Below are 19,051 nucleotides of genomic sequence, written 5' to 3'. Positions count from 1 at the left end.
ATCACTCTTCCACTTAATCGATCATCCATCATGCTACGCTGACATGGCCGTCGATCGGCGTACTTTTCAGTCAAAATTAGCCACTTTTCTTCTGTAATTGACTATGAAATCTCATGAAACTGTCAGATATGGTCCATCTTGACATTTCTGGTAGCCACAATAAGTTTTCATCGAAGGAAATGGTAGGTGTGCATGGTGTGCATTTCTACATGATTACCACATAATCTCCACGGAACATATATCCCCAACGACAAGATACAGACCGATCTTTTTGTGAACCACGAAGCTAGGTAAGGGTGTTTCCACCTCCCTGGTGTTTTCTTACACGCACCTCAGAGGGCAATCGTAGCTTCCAAACCATGGAGGCTTTGTAATTTACTTCTCTTGGCAGAACATGAAGAGAGATTTAAAACAATTTTCAGTGAACCTCCTGCACAATCAGGGAAACTTGGCAACTCTGAAGTTCATACATACCTGTCCGACAAGAGAAGATCCAAAATTCTGTAAGCAGATGATACCTGCTACCATGCAGGGAAGTGAGAGAAACCCAATATTGTCCCAAGAGGTTTAGTTGTACAAGTTGACAAGCACACACTATCCACTCACGCTCCTAGCTCCTCAAATTGCTCAAAACCAGACACCAGAGCTTGAGTAGGACACCCCAGTGGTGTGGTGTGTTGGTAAAGTTCTTTCGCTCACTCGCTGCTGGCTGGCAGCTTGTTGATAAACTGTGCATGATAAAACTCCTAGGATAAACTGTCACAAGGGAGCTTCCAACAGCCTTCTGCTTCCAAAAGAGGGGAGTAAAAATCTAAAATAAGACACAGTGACCAGACTGTAGCAGCAGGGTTTCCGTATATCACTTTCACATCAACGTTCACAGATCGGCCATCTCTCCTGCTAATATCATACCATAAGCCTGGTTTAGTGGTACGTGGAACAGGGAGGTGGGGGAAAGTAGCCACCCCTGATGAAACAGGGCAGGGGTTGGCTAGTGCAGGGAGGTGATCAGTGAAGTGAGAGTGGTGCAGGGGCAGGCTTTGTTTGTGGACTGCTGCTGATGCCAGCTCCTGCTTGTTAGGAGTGCTGTAGATGCATGTTTGGTTTGTGTGTGTGGCTGTGTGTGCCAGTGAGTGGGTGGTGTCCATGATGAAGTCCCCCTAGAGATACCTGGGGCTGGATATTTTTGGTGTCTGCAAAATAAGAGATGTATGTAGTCTAGCCCGCCAAGCACACTTTCATCTTAAGTTCAAACGATCTGAATTCTCACACTCACAGGGGGTGACAATGTTGCCAGGCATGATGTTCAATGAGTCCTAACTGAAGGTGGACCAACAGACAAACACTACCAAAAGTACTGGAAAGAAATGAAGAGATTCAGAGCTACCAAGTCTCACGCATTCTGCATGAGACTCAAGCATTTAGGGGCAATCTCACGATCTCACGCATGCCACCCATTTTTCTCATGCATCGGGCCAAGTCTGCAACTTGGGCCTATAATAATAAGCATAGCTCAAAAGATTAAAGTGATAGTTGCAAATGAAGGTATATTTCCCTTTTGTCTTTCAAAATAAGTAAAAAATAGTCACTTATAAGTATGCACCTGATCGCACCCTAAAAATTGAAAAAGCTCCCTACAGTGGGAGGCCACAGGGGGGGGGGGGGGGGGGGGGAAACCCCTCCCACACCCTCGCTCGCATGCACATTCGCATGCCGAGATGCCCAGTCATGAAAATCTCACTCGTAAAATTTTTTTGAACTTGGCATCCCTGGAGATTGTTCGCAAAAACCGATAAGTCCATATTTGCCAAATGGAGATATTTGCAAATAAAGGTCAAGAAAAATAAACAGAATAATAAGAAAATTTTTGCTTCTCTTGACCATAATTTCAAAAATGTGCCTTTAAATGTAGTGACCAATATATCATTTAAAAGGTATTATTTTGTACATTATAAGAGAGACGGTACATCAAAATCTTCAAAAATGGACTTATCGGTTCTTGCGAACAAACTCTTCAAATACTAAGATGAGGATGATGAAGAAGAGAATGACAGTAATGATAGAAGAGGTGGATGAAAAGAGGCAGACTACTACTGTTAGAAAAAAATATAAACAAAATAGACAGTATATAGGCCTACTGTAAAAGTGGACATTTTCGCGGTGTTGTAATTTTCGCGCATTTCGCGCAACCAAAAACTAGCGCGAAAATAAGAGCACGCGAATATTTTTGCTTGCCATATGTTCCTGTGCGTGATGTCTTGATTCCGCGGAATTAAAAAGATGCGAAACTCTTCGTACCGGGCCAAGCGCGAAAAATTAGTTGCGCGAAAATATCCACTTTTACAGTATCCACAAAAGTGACGGGCAATCAAAAGTGATGAACCAATGTATTACTGTGTTCCTGAAATCCATGAGAAAAATAATAAAGGAGAAAAATATGAATTCTTTATGAGTTTAATTCTTCATTCATTACAATCTGATGAATCCTTCGCAAAGCAAATTTGAAGATGTTCCAATCCAAGGAGAGGGTTGGAAACAGGGGGTGGATCCAGGAATTCCGGAAAGGGGGGGGGGGGGGAGGTGGGGAGTGAAAAATAATAAAGAATAAAGGGGGTGCAGGCACCCCTTTCATTTTTTATTTTCCTTTCTTTTATTTCAACACCCCCCCCCCCTTTTTTTTTTCTGCCACTGGGGGGAAAAGAAAAGTCTGTTAAAGACTCTCCACAGGTATGACTAGTAAGCTGATATGGGGTCTGGAAAACAAGTCTAAACAAGGGGGGTAGAATGGATCTACCACAGAGAAGAGTAGGAGAAAGTGGGTCTCCTCCCTTCTCACTCCGGAAAAAGGGGGTGTGGCATACTAATAGTCTCCTTTCCAGACACCATGAGAGAGATACTCAGTATGTGATGTAATATATATACAAATAGTCAATTATCAGAAAATTAAAGGAGAAATCGTCCTCATGTGCAGTTTAGCTCAGCTGAACACATCAAAATCAAATAAAACACTGAGCATGCCACAAGATCAGACCAAAGTAAGAACATTTTCAAAATTTAGATTCCTTTATGCATTCATAAAAAAATGATGTCAATGATGAATGCAGTCATCAAAGTGTTTTGCAGGTTTTCTTATAGTGCATATACTTCTTTTTTTTTATTCAAAGTTTAACTGCAATTAACATGCCACCAGTGCTACGTCCATCACCCTATAAAACTGGACAATACTCTTCCCTATTTTGAATTCATTTTTCAAAGAAGGAACTCTTCGGAAGAATCACATGCCAGCCATGCAACTTTCTTCTCAGAGCACAATCTTCTAAACTGTGAACCACACCACTCCAACGTCACTTGCAATCATTCCAGGAAATTGTGCCATGGAACCAGGAAACTTTACAGCAAATGACCTAATTCTTAATCAAGGTTTTCACCAAATGTCTTCTCACTACAAGTCCACAGAATGTATAGGCAAAGGTCTTTGTACAAATGGTTTATCACTGCAACCAAATTGGAATACAAAAATATTGCAGCTGCAAACATTGAGAATGATAACTATTCCACCTACCGTTCATCGCTGAATCTCTCCCTCCACTTGGATCACTGAAACATCAAAGCCCTCTGAATTTTTCAGTAGTTTGACACCATGGAAGCACTGACAAACAGCTTCTGTAGGGCTGTATCACGCCTTCAGAGTTGTGCAGTCAGTTGCGTTGTGTCATAGTGATAAGCAGCGACCAGGAAAAGTTCACAACTTCAGGAATTAGCCTGCGATAAGAGAAGAGAGAGAAACATTCACACTTTACAATAGGCTGGGCATTTATGTATTTCACAGAGGAAGGAGTCAGGTACATGTATTGTCTTAGGGTGCATTTATCTAAAAATTTTCTGAGGCAGAATCACCATCCTAAACATGTTTGAGGCATTTTCTGGGGTTACATAGATAAATGCATCTGTGTTTTCAAACGCATTTAGGAACACTGTTTTAAAATGCCATTCAAAGGGCATTATGAAACACGTTTGAGACCATGATCACCTTTCTGCGAGTAGGTAAATGCAATGCCGTTTCAAACCACGTTCGCAAACATCATTCCAATTGCGTTTTGAAACGTGATTCTCTCTGTCAAGTTAGATAAATGCAGCCTTTTACATACGGGGCAAAACTCAAAACTTGAACAGACTCGAAACCTTTTCTTCGAATGAAGGTTTTCACTCCTTCTCTTTCTTCTATCTCTCCATCCTTTTCTTCATCTTGTTATCATCTCCTTCCTCTTCTCCTCCTTCTTATATTCTTCTTCTTCATCCTCCACTTCATCACTGCACTGGAATGGCAACTGCAAGAGAGACTTTTTTTGAAATGCAGAGAAAAGTGATAATTTTTAGATGCTGCAAATAGCATGCAACTACTTTGTATGTGTCCTGCAGTTGGTTTCACAGATTGATGTTTTGTTCTGTTTTTTTTTGTTTTGTTTTGTTTTGTTTTGTTTTGTTTTTTTTTTTTTGGGGGGGGGGGGATTTCACCGAAACCTGACTTAATTCATTCCAAAGGTTGCACATGTCACTGAAGTCAATTTGCCCCATTCAAACAGCATACTTTGGCCTGACAGTAAAGCTCCGGTTTAAGTCAATATTTGAATACATGAAGGCAAATAAAATCAAATGAAATCGGTCAAACACATCAAATGCTTTATTGATATCTTCTGCGGGACAAAATCGCCCTCACATTTGCAAAGCTTGATCGTCATTAGCTTTAATGTCGACTAATCAGATTGGAGTATACTACGTACGTGTACATATTATATACAGTACAGTATATGAATGTATCTTAAAGGACAAGTTCACCTTATAGACATGTAGATTGAGTGAATGCAGCAATTAGAACACATCAGCGAGAATTTGAGGAAAATTTGACAATCCGTTCAAAAGTTATGAATTTTTGAAGTTTCTGCTGTCACTGCTGGATGAGAAGACTACTACAGCTTGTCACATGTGTAGAACGATATAATGTACATCTAAAGGAAATTCAACATATTTTCACTTTTCTTGCATAATAAAAGAACACTTGACATGCCTCTTTCAGAGGGCAGGGGGAATAATATTACCCTTAACATGCATCAGTGACAAATTGAGGAAATGTGTACTTTTTTCAAAAAATAAAATTTTGTGAAATTCTCTTTATATTTTCCTTACATGTATATCGTTCTACACATGTGACATCATACACTGTAGTACACCGTTTCTCATCCAGCAGTGACTGCACAGATACTTTAAAAATTCATAACTTTTGAACGGATTGACTGATTTTCCCCAAACTTTCACTGCAATGTGTTCTACTAATATTGCTGCATTCACTTAATCCACATGTATATAAAGCTGCACTTGTCCTTTAATTCCAAGGGAACATATATGTCAGTGTTGTTGCATGATGTATATATGCAATCACTTCCTCTTTCTATGGCATTCAAAGTACATTAGAAGAGGCAAATAAAACCTGCAGTGAGCTGTGATTTTAAAAGATATGAAGCTTTGCCCCATGTTTGACATTTGCCTGCAAATAGCACAACAAATATCAGGGAGTGGAATCTGCAAATCCGCACTGTGCAAATTCCTAAACCAAATTGATACTACACGTGTGGTTATATCGAATATGAGTGGTAGATCGAAAGAGTCTTTAATTTGATAGCGTGATGCACATTTTATGCAAGTAACATCATAGTTTTTAATATTCAGCTATTGTGACATCACTGAGTGTGCGTTCTTTGCATTTGATCTCAAATGTGATGGCATGTATACTGCCATTTAATGCAGATTTTACTTCAAAAGAGGAGGGTGAGCCCACCTCCCTGTTTAACCCACTGAGGACAAGTCCCAAGTATACTCAGGCAAGCATCTATGGGAAATGCATGTTGACTATTAAAGCAATCCCACCTCCCAGATCAAACCATCCTTAACAGGTTACAAACTGCTCCCAAGGACAGACAGTTGTTTGTGACAGATCCAAGCTTTGTGCATCTTAAAGGACATGTTCACCTTCATAAACATAAGGATTGAGAGAATGTGGCAATATTAGTAAAACACATCATTGAAAGTTTGAGGAAAATCAGACAATCCGTTCAAAAGTTATGAATTTTTGAAGTTTTTGTGCAGTACCCGCTGGATGAGAAGACTACTGCAGTGTATGAATAACTTAGATGTCACATGCGTACAACAATATAAGGAAAATATAAAGAGAATTTCACAAAATTCCGTCTTTTGAAAAAAGTACACATTCCCCTGACTCGTTACCGATAAATGTTATGGGTAATATTATTCCCCCTGCCTTTAGAAAGAGGCAAGTCAATTGCTCTTTTATTATGCGAAGAAAGTGAAAATATGTTGAATTTTCTTTTATATTTTCTTTATACTGTTGTACGCATATGACTCACAAGCTGTAGTAGTCTCCTCATCCAGCGGTTCCAACACAAAAATTAAAAAAATTCATAACTTTTGCATCGATTGTCCAATTTTCCTCAAACTTTCACTGATGTGTTCTACTAATATTGTTGCATTTTCTCAATCCTTATGTTTATGAAGGTGAACTTGTCCTTTAATAAGTATTTGACATAATAAGCATCCCATTGTTCCTACGAGGATTGCAAGTGGTAGGTTCACAAGATCAGTAAGGAATCAGTTATACTGATGAGAATTAATTATGCAATTGTTTTGTTGGGGGTTTTTTTGCCTCACATTACAGACATTAATCATGAATTATTTTTCTTTTTCACTTTACATAGTTCATAAGATTGATGTATTTCACAGTAAACTGCACATGAATGTATTAACCAAGCCAAGCTTATATTCCCATTTATTTCTGTGCTATCATTAGTCTTCATGCAACTTGCACACTTTATTTGATTTGTTCTTTCTTATTTCACAGGGACAGGAAAGAACATAAAGTAGAGCATGGTCATTCCCTCTCTATCTTTCTCTATCTATCTCTCTCTTTAGGGGCATTTCTAAGTGGTTTCCAACTCCTATAGTCTGGGTTTACAAGCTGAAAATACTTTCAATTTCCATTCCATTCTTGTGTTTAAAAAAAAATGTGCATATAGTTGCTTGAGACAGAGAACATTAAAGGCAATTAACTAGACTTTCTGTCGAGTCATAAGTTCATTGAATTGAGAAGGAAATGCATGAAGATATATTGGTCAATAGATATTGTATTTCCTGGCATGGTTTTGATTCTTTCATAATTGATATATCCAGCCACAGGCATCACTGTTACTGCAGTCATAGCCACTTTGACATATTGCCGACAAACAGATCAGTGAAACTCTCTTGATGCATGGTACAAACATTATTGGTGTCACTGCAATTCAGGAACTCAATGTCGATCAATCTCCCACAAGTGTTCTGTGATGTTGCAATAGACTCAGTCACATCATAGTGGCTGTATGCACATGTAGGACATGTTTTATCATTAAGTCGACAAATTCTCTGTCCTAACACTTTTCACCTAATAACACACTGGGTCACAATATTCTCGAACACGCTTAAGCAAAAATGCACAAGACATTCATTGAAGATTCTTTTAAAAGCAGGAGATTGCATGAACGGCAGAAACAGGAAAGAAAATAAAAGGTTTCCTCATTCAGTGATTGCTAAATTCAAGTTGATGCCAACGTAACATTATTAAAACAATACACCACACATAATGTGCATTGTACCACTATATGCTCAAAAACTGGATGGAATGTGCCAGCAAATTTGATATAAGTAAATAGGCCTATCAGCAATCTATGACTCCAGCAGAATTTGAACTTGAAACCATGGGAATGAAAATGAATTTCTGTGTCAAACGCTACTAGGGTAGTTGCCAATTTAGGTCATCACAGTGATTAAAACCAATCAGTGAATCTTAAAGTTTCTGTCCTTATAAAACCCTGGAGGGAGAAACTGAACAAGGTGGAGCATTTGTTGTGCCTCATTCTACATTAGGGCAAGTCCAAGATAACGCGCACGTTACGTATGGGACATTCAGAGACTTTTATGACCTGAAAAATAGTGTTAATGGCCTCTGATCATATTGAACTTCATCATGGTGATTGATATCGAGGAGAAGTATAATCATGTAAAAAATTGAGAAAAATGACCCTGACAATTATATTCTAGAAGAGAAAATATGTGCCGTTACGTATGGGACCAGAAAAATTTTGTTTTTTTGAACATTTTTTTCAACCTCAAAACTCTCTGAAAGTATATCATTCTACAACTTGTAACTCACTGTGATCAAAGTCACAACACTCAAGATTATCACAGGTAAGTTTCATGTCATTAGGCAAAAAGCTCTAATTGCAGGTTCTAATTAAAGACAGACATGACGTGTTACGTATGGGACAGTTACGTATGGGACAGTTTGTCCCCCATTCATTTAGTGTGTGAAGAACCATGTTTACGGGTATTTTGCATAATTATTGAAGTAGAATCAGTTGAAACTACTCAAATACTGATCCAGATTGTCAAGGAAACAATATTCCCCAAATATTCACCATCATAATCATATTCAATCATATTTTTATATTTTTATGACCAACCTGGGTATGCATGCCCTTTGTCTCCCATTCGTTTAGTGTGTGGAGAAGCATGTTTATGGGTATTTTGCAAAATAATTTTACAAAATACCCATAAACAAATTTTTGCATAATTATTGAGGTGGAATCCGTTGAAATTACTCAAATACCAATCCAGATTGACAAGGGAACAATATTCCCCGATATTTACCATCATAATCACATTCAATCATATTCTATATTTTTCATGAATAACCTGAGTATGTATGCCCTATTTTTATCAGGATAGTTACTACTGAAAAATTGAATACCTGGTAGTTTAAAGTGTTTGCTTCCATTGATGAAGGGCAGTTTGCCATTAAGTTTCAATAAAAAACAACTTGACACAAGAAATATTAAGTTTAATAAATAAGCAATACCTGCTGCGTGGAACCCCAGTGATCGAGTAGATATATGATGTCTGTCTAGCAGTCAGGTCATTGATTCGAGTCACACCTCAGTATGTATACCCATAAATTTTGTTGTGGCTACTACTGAAAACTGAATAAGGACAATTTGTGTATCACTTGCAATTTAAAAAAAAAAATCATTTTACTTTTTATTTTTTTTCTATATAATCACAACCATTTCAAATTGGATCTCCATCACATAAACTTTGAATTCCTCTAGTCTTAGGATTTTATGCTCTTAAGTAATTCATATAATTGGTTTCCAATCATCTCTTTAAATGTTGAAAACTGAATCCCATTTCTACAAAAAAAAACTATACCATCCCTTTAATGCTGATTTTTCATTGTGTATTTTGCCATTTTCCCCTCCCCCTTTTTGAAAATTGTTCAGTCAAGTTCATGTATTGTTTCAAGTGTCTATAACTCAAAAAGTAGCTAGAATGTTGGGATGCTTTCTTCAGGATGATTGACCATTTGTGTACTGAGAGACCTTCCCAGCTAGCTACATGCATTCACATGCAATATGTATGAGGATGTCCCATACGTAACGCATTTGTCCCATACGTAACATTATTTCAATGCCTAATAAAAAAATGTTTCTTTTACTTTTTTTCTTTTTTCTCTGGTATTTAATTTCTCTAAACAATAAATTAGAACTTTCCAAAAGGGCATTAAAATAACCTTAGCAATTTCAGAAAAAACCTAAAAAAATGACCTCATTTTGTTACGTATGGGACATCTCATGATAGGACACGAGCTAATTTGCATAATCATTTGCATAATCCCTAAATTTTCATACCAAGTTAAACTATGTGATCAACTTCTTATGTCCACATATTAATCAAATATTATTTGCTTTCATTTGAATTAATATGAATTTTTATAAATGTCCCATACGTAACGCTGTGTTTCACAAATATGCAAATGAAGCCCTTGAAATTTGCATAGATTTACATAATATCATTTTTCCCTCCACGGAAATCAAAACTTCAACTCATAAGCTTCAAAATGATACCAAACATGTCAATATTGAGCAAAGATGAAATTTTGCCTTCTGAGGGGACCTTATCTTGGACTTGCCCATTAGCAAAAACAGAGAAACAAAGAGATTTTTGCAGAAATAAAGAATTGGTAACATGAGTCTATTCATCATACTGTGACAGGATCACACACATAAATGACTAATTAGAAAAGCTCCTGTGCAAAGTTCAATATTATGTGGTTTCTAGGTACAAAGGGTAGGGGTATATTGGGAAGGGTTTTGAAAACAAATTTCATGTTCTGTTGGGGGGGGGGGGGGGACTCATGCTCGGGACGGCTGGATTTGAGGCAAATTTTACCTGAAAGCTTTAGAACCTTCCTTTGATCAGGGCATCAGAATGCTTTTTTTTCACTGGAATATGAACCATGGGTGAATGGTTATATTCTCAATAAATGCTCCTTTGTTATGGGCAAGCACACATAAGTCTGTGAATATGAAATCTCCTGAAAATGTCCACAAGGCCAGAAGGAGAGAAGGAACTATTATATGTTTCACAAAAGGGGAAAATATTGAATCCTGCTTGACATGGTGGAACATGAAGACTGTGATCACAGAACGAGTTAAAGGGATGGTACAGTATTGGTGGAGATGAGAATTGGGCTATTAACTTTTTGCGAGATACTGGTACGAAGAAAACACTTACATGTATGATATAATACAGAGCATACCATTTTAAGAGTAATTCAAAGTTTATGTGATGAAGATCAGGTTTGGAATGACTGAAACATCCAAAAACAAAGTAAAACAAAGCGTTCGTAGTAAAGTGCGGGTCCCACACTTTATTAGAATTGCTCTTTTTTGGATATCTCAGCCATTTCAAAACCACTTTTCATCAAATAAACATTGAATTCCTCATAGAATTACATGCCCTTTCATATTTCGTAAGAGGTTTCTCATTATCTCACCAAAAAATGTTAGAAACCTGAAATTAGGTCTCAACCAAAACTATACGATCCCTTTAACTCCATTCTTGTTATTTTGAGATATCTGTGATGAAGGCCACTGAAAACAAAGAAAATGATAAGAAAATGGGATATCTTTAATTATATACAGGAATATTACTTGTCAAAGGTAAAAAGTAGTTCGGTATCACTGGGAAAGTTGTATCACCCCCTGAACTGCTCTAACTGATGATGGACTTTATCTTAAAATGTTTATTAAATATAATGGTGCTTACCCTGTTTTGTAATCAAACTGTGAACAAATAAACCTAAAATGGGAAATGTTATTGGCATATCAAAGGGGAAATCCAGTCCAAATATAAGTTAGTCTGATAAGAAAGAATAAAATATTATGAGTTCAACTGTAAAATTTTGATTGAAATCAGGTGGAACGACATTTTGAAGTTTCGCTAATTTTTCAGGAAACAGGTCTTGAACAGTAAATATGAATATATGGAAATGGCAAAGTGAGCATGTCATTCCCTCACAGCTTACCAATAGTTTGTACATGAAATTTTGAAATTTCCAGTTTTTTCATTCAAATACAATTATGCCCGAGGCTCAAATCCTTGTATATCTAACTGATCACTATTCTAAAGTTATTCAACCAGGAATAACATCATGTTTCAAACTTCAATGACAGAAACATTGGATTTCTATCATTTTTTGTACATGATCACTGGAAAATTGTGAGGTTATGACATGGTTAGCTCACTCATTTGCATTATTCATATCCACTGTACACGAACTGTTTTGCAGAAATTAGCAAAACTTCAAAATGTCTTAACTTCCTTATTTTTCATCCGATTTCAGTCAAATTTCTACCACTGAACTCCTAAGATTTTACTCTTTTTATCAGACTAACTTACATGTATATTTGGACTGGATTTTCCCTTTAAAGTGCAGTGCAGTTGTCTTTCACAGTAACTAAGTTAAGTAGCCACTGCTGAGAGGAGTGGCCATAATCAATGAATTTCCAAGGAAATTTATCACAAATAAATGTTAACTTAGTGAATACACTACCTTATATTAAAAACGTACATGTAGAACATGTCATTGAAGTTTGGTAGAAATCAGACAATACAATGGATAATTGTATCTTCAAAAGTCAATATCTGAATGTTTATATCTACGCAGTTTTGGATATACCCGTGTGCTATCATTGTATGGAGGCTGTAACAACTTGTGAATTTACTGTATAGTGGAATTAAATAAGATAGGTAGAAAATGCCACATATACAGGTTGATTTTGTACCATTATAACAATCCAAGCGGCATACAATTCCTCCTTCAGAAGGTGCAGGAGGAGGGGGGGGGGGCATTGCCCTGAATGTACAGTATGTCAGTGGAATGTAGGCTCTTAATAAGAAATGACATTTTGTGGAATTCTCATTGCATTTCCTTCAAATGGATCAACAACAATGACATCACAAATTACATTGTAGCCTACATGTATCCAGTAATGATGACACATGGATAATTTCCTTGATAATTCCCAGAACTTTAGAAGGGATTGTCCAACTTTTTCTTAAATTTCACTGTGTTCTGTTATTTCTGCACAACCATATCCACATATAAAATCACCTTTACTCTTCACTCATTTATTTCTGCTAATGACAGGGACATAGTTGTTACATTTACAAAGTGAAAAATAGGATGTGCACACTGGCTGTGAGTGTAGACAGACAACAGACGGCATTCACACCAAATTACAGCCCCAGCATGAGTAACTGCGCAAAGAGGGCACAAAAGATAGGATACATTGGTAAAAGTTTAAACAAAACAAAACAAAACAAAACAAGAAAAATGGCAATATAACTCCAGTTCCTGTGATACAGCATTACAAAAGCAGTGTGTGTGTGTGTGTGTGTGGGGGGGGGGGGGGGTAAACCAGTGCATAATTTGGAAAACTTTCTATAGAATACAGCAATCTTGACCAGTTTCACTGTGATTCTGTACAGTGGGTGATAGTCCCTTATAAAGAATTGTTACCAGGGGCAGATCCAGGAATTCCATAAAGAGGGAGCACCTTTACAGAATTAAAGGGGGGCGCATGCACCCCTCCCCCATTTTTTAAATTTCTTTTGTTTCAACAAAAATAAAGGGGGGCGCATGCTGTTTTAACAAAAAATAAAGGGGGCGCGCACCCAGAGCGCTCCTCCCTGGATCCGCCACTGGTTACCATCCCACCCTAGAATTTTCACAAGCTGATACAGAGGTTATCATTTTCAAGGTGAAATAACACATTAGGGAAGATCTTTTAAAACACATTTATTACAGGACTCTGTACCATTTGTATTTTCTTTCAGATGTTATTTGGTCTGAAAAGGTCTCACTTTTGATGTTAAGACCCATTGTCATGTTAACCCTCACTCCCTGTTCAAGTTGAATTTGAAAATTAGAAAAAAAAAAATCAAATTTATACAAAGTGGAAGGAGTTTCATTACAATAGGACAAAAGGAGAGATAGTGTTGGATTTTGTACTTTTACTTGGTCTGACCAACTGCAAAATGGCAGCAACCATCCATAGAGACCACCAGCCATAGAGACATATCTTTATTAAATTCAATTTTTTGATGCAAAATCAACTGGAATATTCTGTGTCATTTGCACCTAAACATTGTATCCTAGCAACCGCTTAGCAACAGCCTAGCAACAATGACCTTGAGGGGGAATGGGATTACATCCAGGATTATCACCCAAATTATGATTTGTTTGTATTCTTTGTTTGCACACCTATGGGAGAACTTTAAATGATGACATCAGCACCACACCTAGAATGCAGTTTGCATATTTGAATTTCCAACCACAAGCACTGCATGCTTTTCAGAATATATTTGGGTCATATCATAAAATTCCACAATTTTCTTAATTCATGCTAGCTAGTGAATGGCCAACCATTCCTGCATGTCCCAAGTGTACTTGTTGAAAGAGTTTTATAAGTTAGGGTAAAACCTCTCCCTTACAGCACCTTTTCAGATTTTTCCCCAAACATTCTGTCAATTTGGAATACACTGTTAGAACGCTGTGTAAAATTTCGTTGTTTAAAATATTGTTGTTTAAAATTCTAAACAATGTTGTTTAAATATAGAAAATTGGAGCTTGAATGCCTTAAACAGCGGTTGTTTAAAAACAATTCGGAATGATTGTCCAAACAATTAAACATCGTTGTTTAGAAATTGATGGGCAAAAGTCATGTGATAGTCATGAACCAATCAGCGGGCCTGCATGTATCCTTCGTCGCATTTGCAATCGCCGCCGGGCGGCCACCGCGCCTCACACACACACTAACACTAACACGTACATCACACGTTTATGTACATATATCTATACTGTATACACGTAGCGCGGCTATTCATCATGATGGACGGAGGTGACGATGACTGCAATGCAGCTACATTTTGTATATGGAGTCACGAACATTCTCAGCAAATGGGGTCTAGCTATAGAAGAACTTTGCCAGTCATTCCAAGGTATTTATTCATTTAACTGATTGTTACATCGCTTCATGCCCATCTAGATATGTAATTTACATGATGTATGAAGCCAATCACGGCTCACGCTTAACATTTTGGGTTCTTGGCCGGGCTGCGCTACGCCTCGCCTTCATGCATGTAACGTTAGAAACTGTATAAAATGTTAACGTTAACGTTAAGTTAGGTCGTCTGCAGACCGGTAGGTTTCCTACGTACATTATGTTTTTCAACCAATGCGTGCTTGTATAAACACTTGCATAATTCAATCCTTACATACATTTTCAAAACTTCACATAAAATACGAATTTCTTTTACAAAAACCAGAAAACTAATCATCTAAATCAGCGTACGGAATATTCCCATTGTTGACACAGTACCGGTACTACTACGTAGTCAGTACAGAGTATAGCCTATTCGTTGTAGTTCTATCTGAACAGTAACAGCAGCTGGCACCGTATCACATCACGCACAATCTATATAGGCACGGTGTCCGAGTTCGATGATGTAGAAATCTAACAAGTTAGCTAGGCATAGGGTCTAACGTGACGGTTAGGGCCTAGCTAGGCAATGCTAGGGCCTAGTCAAGGGCTAGGCCCTATATTTTAGACTGCTGTGCTAGTGCTAAGTTCAATTACACAATGACCTGTCTCGATCATTTCCTACCTCATAATTTAGAACTTATGGTCGGCTGTATGATTGATAGCCCTAACGTTACTACATCGATCGACCACCCTCTTGTATGTAATAAACCGACCGTGTATTAATTGGCGCACTGAACGCTTAGTACGCACTTCACTGCACGCAAAGCATATATTATAAAAATGGATTGGCTTTGACTGTTGATGAGGATGGTGTGGGAAAACACGAAAATTCACCGTTCATTAACAAAGTTAATGGTTTTAATCAAAGACAAAATTTCGAATAAATATTTTCACCGAATCATAATGTAATGTCTATGGAAGTTTCTAAAAAGCTTCGTACAACACGGTGTTCAATACAACTTGGTTTGCCTGCATTGTCAATGCAAAAACAGCGGTCGATCTCAATAAGGAGCGTTACCGCGGGGAGCTGAAACGAGGCCACGCAAGTTCGACGGCGATATTTTTGCACTGAAACTTCGAATCGAAAAGGGAACAAAGGCGTTTGATAGCCTAGCTCTGGATTTTCTCAATCACGTAGGTCAAGTTTTTTGCATGAATTTCAGTGTTAAATATTCTTATCAAGCAAATAAACATTAGGCGGTCGATGAGTAGTAGGTCCAACAGTACAACCAAAATCTACTGTAAACGTAACGAACCCCCCCTAAAATCCAATACTAAAGTGCAAGTTACAGTTCTGCTACTTTTGCTGGAGCAATTCATTCTTTACTGAGCATCATTGCCAATGATGCTCGATGAATTAAGGTCTACGTAAGCTTCCAGTAGAAAAAAAAGGCCTAGAACCCCTATAGAAAATGAAGATAAAGACAGAAAACAGATTGTGGTGTTTTTAACGCACAATATAGTCTATGCACCACACGTGAACTTAATGCCTGTAGTAATAATATACCACCTTTAATAGTAGAGTTCTATTTGTTTCGTGTAGGTAGGTGGTTTGGAACCAATTTTTGGCACTTTTGTCACTTTCGAATAAGTTTCTATGCAAAGATTAGGAGCTTTCTTCTCAGTCTGTCAAGATTTCCATGCCAAACGAAGCACATTGTGCAAATTCACACAAACTTGTGAGAAAAATGTTTATAGAATGAACATTTTTGCAGAAGCTAATGATCATGCATAATTCACTCCATCATTTATGTTTTTGTTATTAACTTGAGTATTATATTTTTTTCCATTTGGTTTATAGCATTCTTTCTGGGCCACCCTTAATATGATTACAAATGCAATCTTGTTCCCTAATTTGTACAGATCAAGCAAGACTTCAGCCAGGAGATCATGGCTGAAGACAGGATGTTTGCAGCATGGCCATGTATGCTGACAAAGTACTCTAGTATGGGGAATCAAGATGTCCATTGTAGCAAATGCTGCTTATTCGTCACATGGGTGACACCGATGGCCTTTCCCAAGGTACATTATAAATAGTATTGCTCTGTGTAGAGATTCTAATCTACAGCCCCACGCAGTACCACCCTTTCCTTTTTTGCATTTGAGTTGAGGTGAATTTATTAACAACATTAACAAAATACTTACAGTATGTACATGACTATTAAAAAAAATTGTTAGAGCGAGAAATTCATTCAATGCTTGTTAATTAATTTCTAAGACTTTCGCAAAAACCTGCAAAAACTGAAGTGGATCTGTAATTTCAAAGCCAATATCAAAGAGATCATCCGGGCTCTTGATGACTCTGCTTTGTCCATCATTCAACTTGCATGTCATGTTCCCGTATTTGGTTTTGTTGCCGATTCGACATCATGAGCTTCCTTGGCATTTATCATGCACTGATCAAGTGACACATTGCATGCCTTTAGATCTTCATTGATGTACACACTTTTCATGTTCTCTTTTCCTTTCAGACTAGAATGCCCAGAATACAGTTTGTTCCTTTTGTTTGCAGTAAAGTGGACTTTGATCTGCCTGCTCTTTCCTTCTTGCCTTTTCCCCACGATGATGACAAGATCATGAAGATGAGATGTCCTCTTTCCAAATGTCTAAGCCAACTTCCTTGGCAACATTTGACTCGCCCTCAGTAAGCTCTTCCTCTGTCTCCTCAGCCCCCTCTGGCAGGCCAGTCAGGCAGAGATTGTCCCTCCTTAGCTCATGTTGGACCTCGTCCTGCTGGAACTGAATCCTCAAGAGATGACATGTGGATTCAGAACATCTTTAATTGTGCTCATACAAGCTTCTTTCGCTCCTTGTATCACATGCGGTGGTGCAGCTTTAATGACTGTAACTACAACTTGGACAATTATTTGGGAGAGGCTGTCTCCTGCCCCTCTCTCACATTATAGCACCCCACGGCCACACAGTTCATGTACACTGAAACTTCTGGACGGTTTGTCCTTGCCTCCTTCATCTACCATTCCCCTTTTCTTCTCCACTGCCTGATCAACTCACATGATAATCAAGCTTTTGTCATTATAGGATAACATTAACAGAGAAGTCTTTTATGAACTATTAAAGTTTTTGTATTCTTTTTCCTACTACTTGGAATAAAAATCACTGGACCTTGAACATCCCTTGCTCTTGCTAATCTAATTAAGATATATGCATATTAACTGATCTTGCTTTATGCAATGCCAGAATATGACATGAACCTCCTGCAAAAGCCCAAATGTCATTCATATTGCAATAGTCTTTGTTAAGCACTTAACAGTAGTGCAAGATTATTCTTATTAAGGCACTGGCTGTCAACACCATTCGACTTTCTTTCATCAAGTTCATGGTAACTCTGATTTCTGCTTTGTAGAATAGCATGATGATTATTACAGCATAATAATTCTAATGCTTGGCCTTACAAATTTGGCTCTACTCATCCACAATTACTTGCCCGTCTTGGTAGTAAATGCCGTTGCCAGAATCAGTCCCTCATTCAAAATGTGTAGTATTTTCTACAATACCCTCCAAACAACTTTAAAACAGCCCCCCCCCCCCCCCCCCCCCCACAGTTAGTAATCCCGGTTGCAATCAAGTACAATATAAGTACATAAGCCAGCATCTGAATATGAGCTGATACTTGTCATCATTTTTCTTTATCAGCCTTGATTGTGTTAATATTTTTAAAGGGTATATTTGTACTTATCATTAAAAATACTCCCCCTGTGTCATACATTTTGCTCCACAGAGGAAAAAGAGACGCTTGCATTCAGCATGCTGCCGCTAGTTTGCCGAGGCTGGACTGCGAGGGTGTTGGGCAAGTGCTCCTTTCAGGAGTCGTTGGAGTTATTCTACGACTTTCAACCTGTAAGTACCTAACTGTTCGGAGGCTAATCTTCTAAAACAAGTATTGTGTTGCCCTCTTATCAAAATGATGAGATGGACTTTGACATTGCAATACAAAATATAGAAATCATCAAGCTGTGGTCAATAGTTACAGAAATTCCCAGTTTATGCTGTTTCATTTGTTAGTTTAGTCCATGGATTCTACATATTTATGCAAATTTACTATGTTGCTAATGTATGCTGTGAATCGCAATAATTTTTTTTAATGAAATAAAAAATCTTATATTACATAGTCAACATACATATTTACTTTATTTTGTGCCTGACTGCTCAATCACACACTTGTCCAATATCAATATGTCCTTTTCATTTTGATAAAAAGGGGAAAAAATTCGCATGAAATGCAAAATTGGTCCCAAATGTCGCCAATAAGGAATATTCCATTCGTCAATAAATATTGCACTTGACCTATGGTATCATTATATTCAGCAAGATGCTGGAAATATATCACGTACCACTCATATACATCCAATGTGATACAGGGTGTCTCCCCCCCCCCCCCCCCCCCCATACCAAAAAGAAAAAAGACCTCGCATACTCCTTAATGTTCCTACAATGTAAAAGACAAAATTGTTATACTGCTAGTATTGGAAAGAGTAACTTACCCAAAGTAATGAAATGCAATTCAGAAGTAGTTTTTGTTTGATAATACTTTTTGCCTG

At 37.7% G+C, this 19,051-nt stretch overlaps 1 protein-coding gene across 1 annotated transcript in view; it reads right to left on the bottom strand.

Annotated features, from left to right (window-relative positions):
- LOC139711998 (uncharacterized) overlaps window positions 1-3,847 on the bottom strand; it is a 32,803-nt gene extending 28,956 nt beyond the window's left edge. The window contains exon 1 of the mRNA XM_071623839.1: window positions 3,563-3,847. Coding sequence (XP_071479940.1) covers window positions 3,563-3,569 — 7 coding nt within the window. The 5' untranslated portion in view covers window positions 3,570-3,847. The remainder of the gene's footprint in view (window positions 1-3,562) is intronic.
- Window positions 3,848-19,051: the final 15,204 nt, after the last annotated feature.

This window comes from Diadema antillarum, unplaced genomic scaffold (assembly GCF_040938485.1).
Source record: "Diadema antillarum isolate AM-2024a unplaced genomic scaffold, OU_Dant_1.0 seq00001747_RagTag, whole genome shotgun sequence".
Classification (NCBI taxonomy): domain Eukaryota; kingdom Metazoa; phylum Echinodermata; class Echinoidea; order Diadematoida; family Diadematidae; genus Diadema; species Diadema antillarum.
The sequence above is the reverse complement of the archived record's forward strand: the minus strand, read 5'-3'. Positions and strand labels throughout refer to the sequence as shown.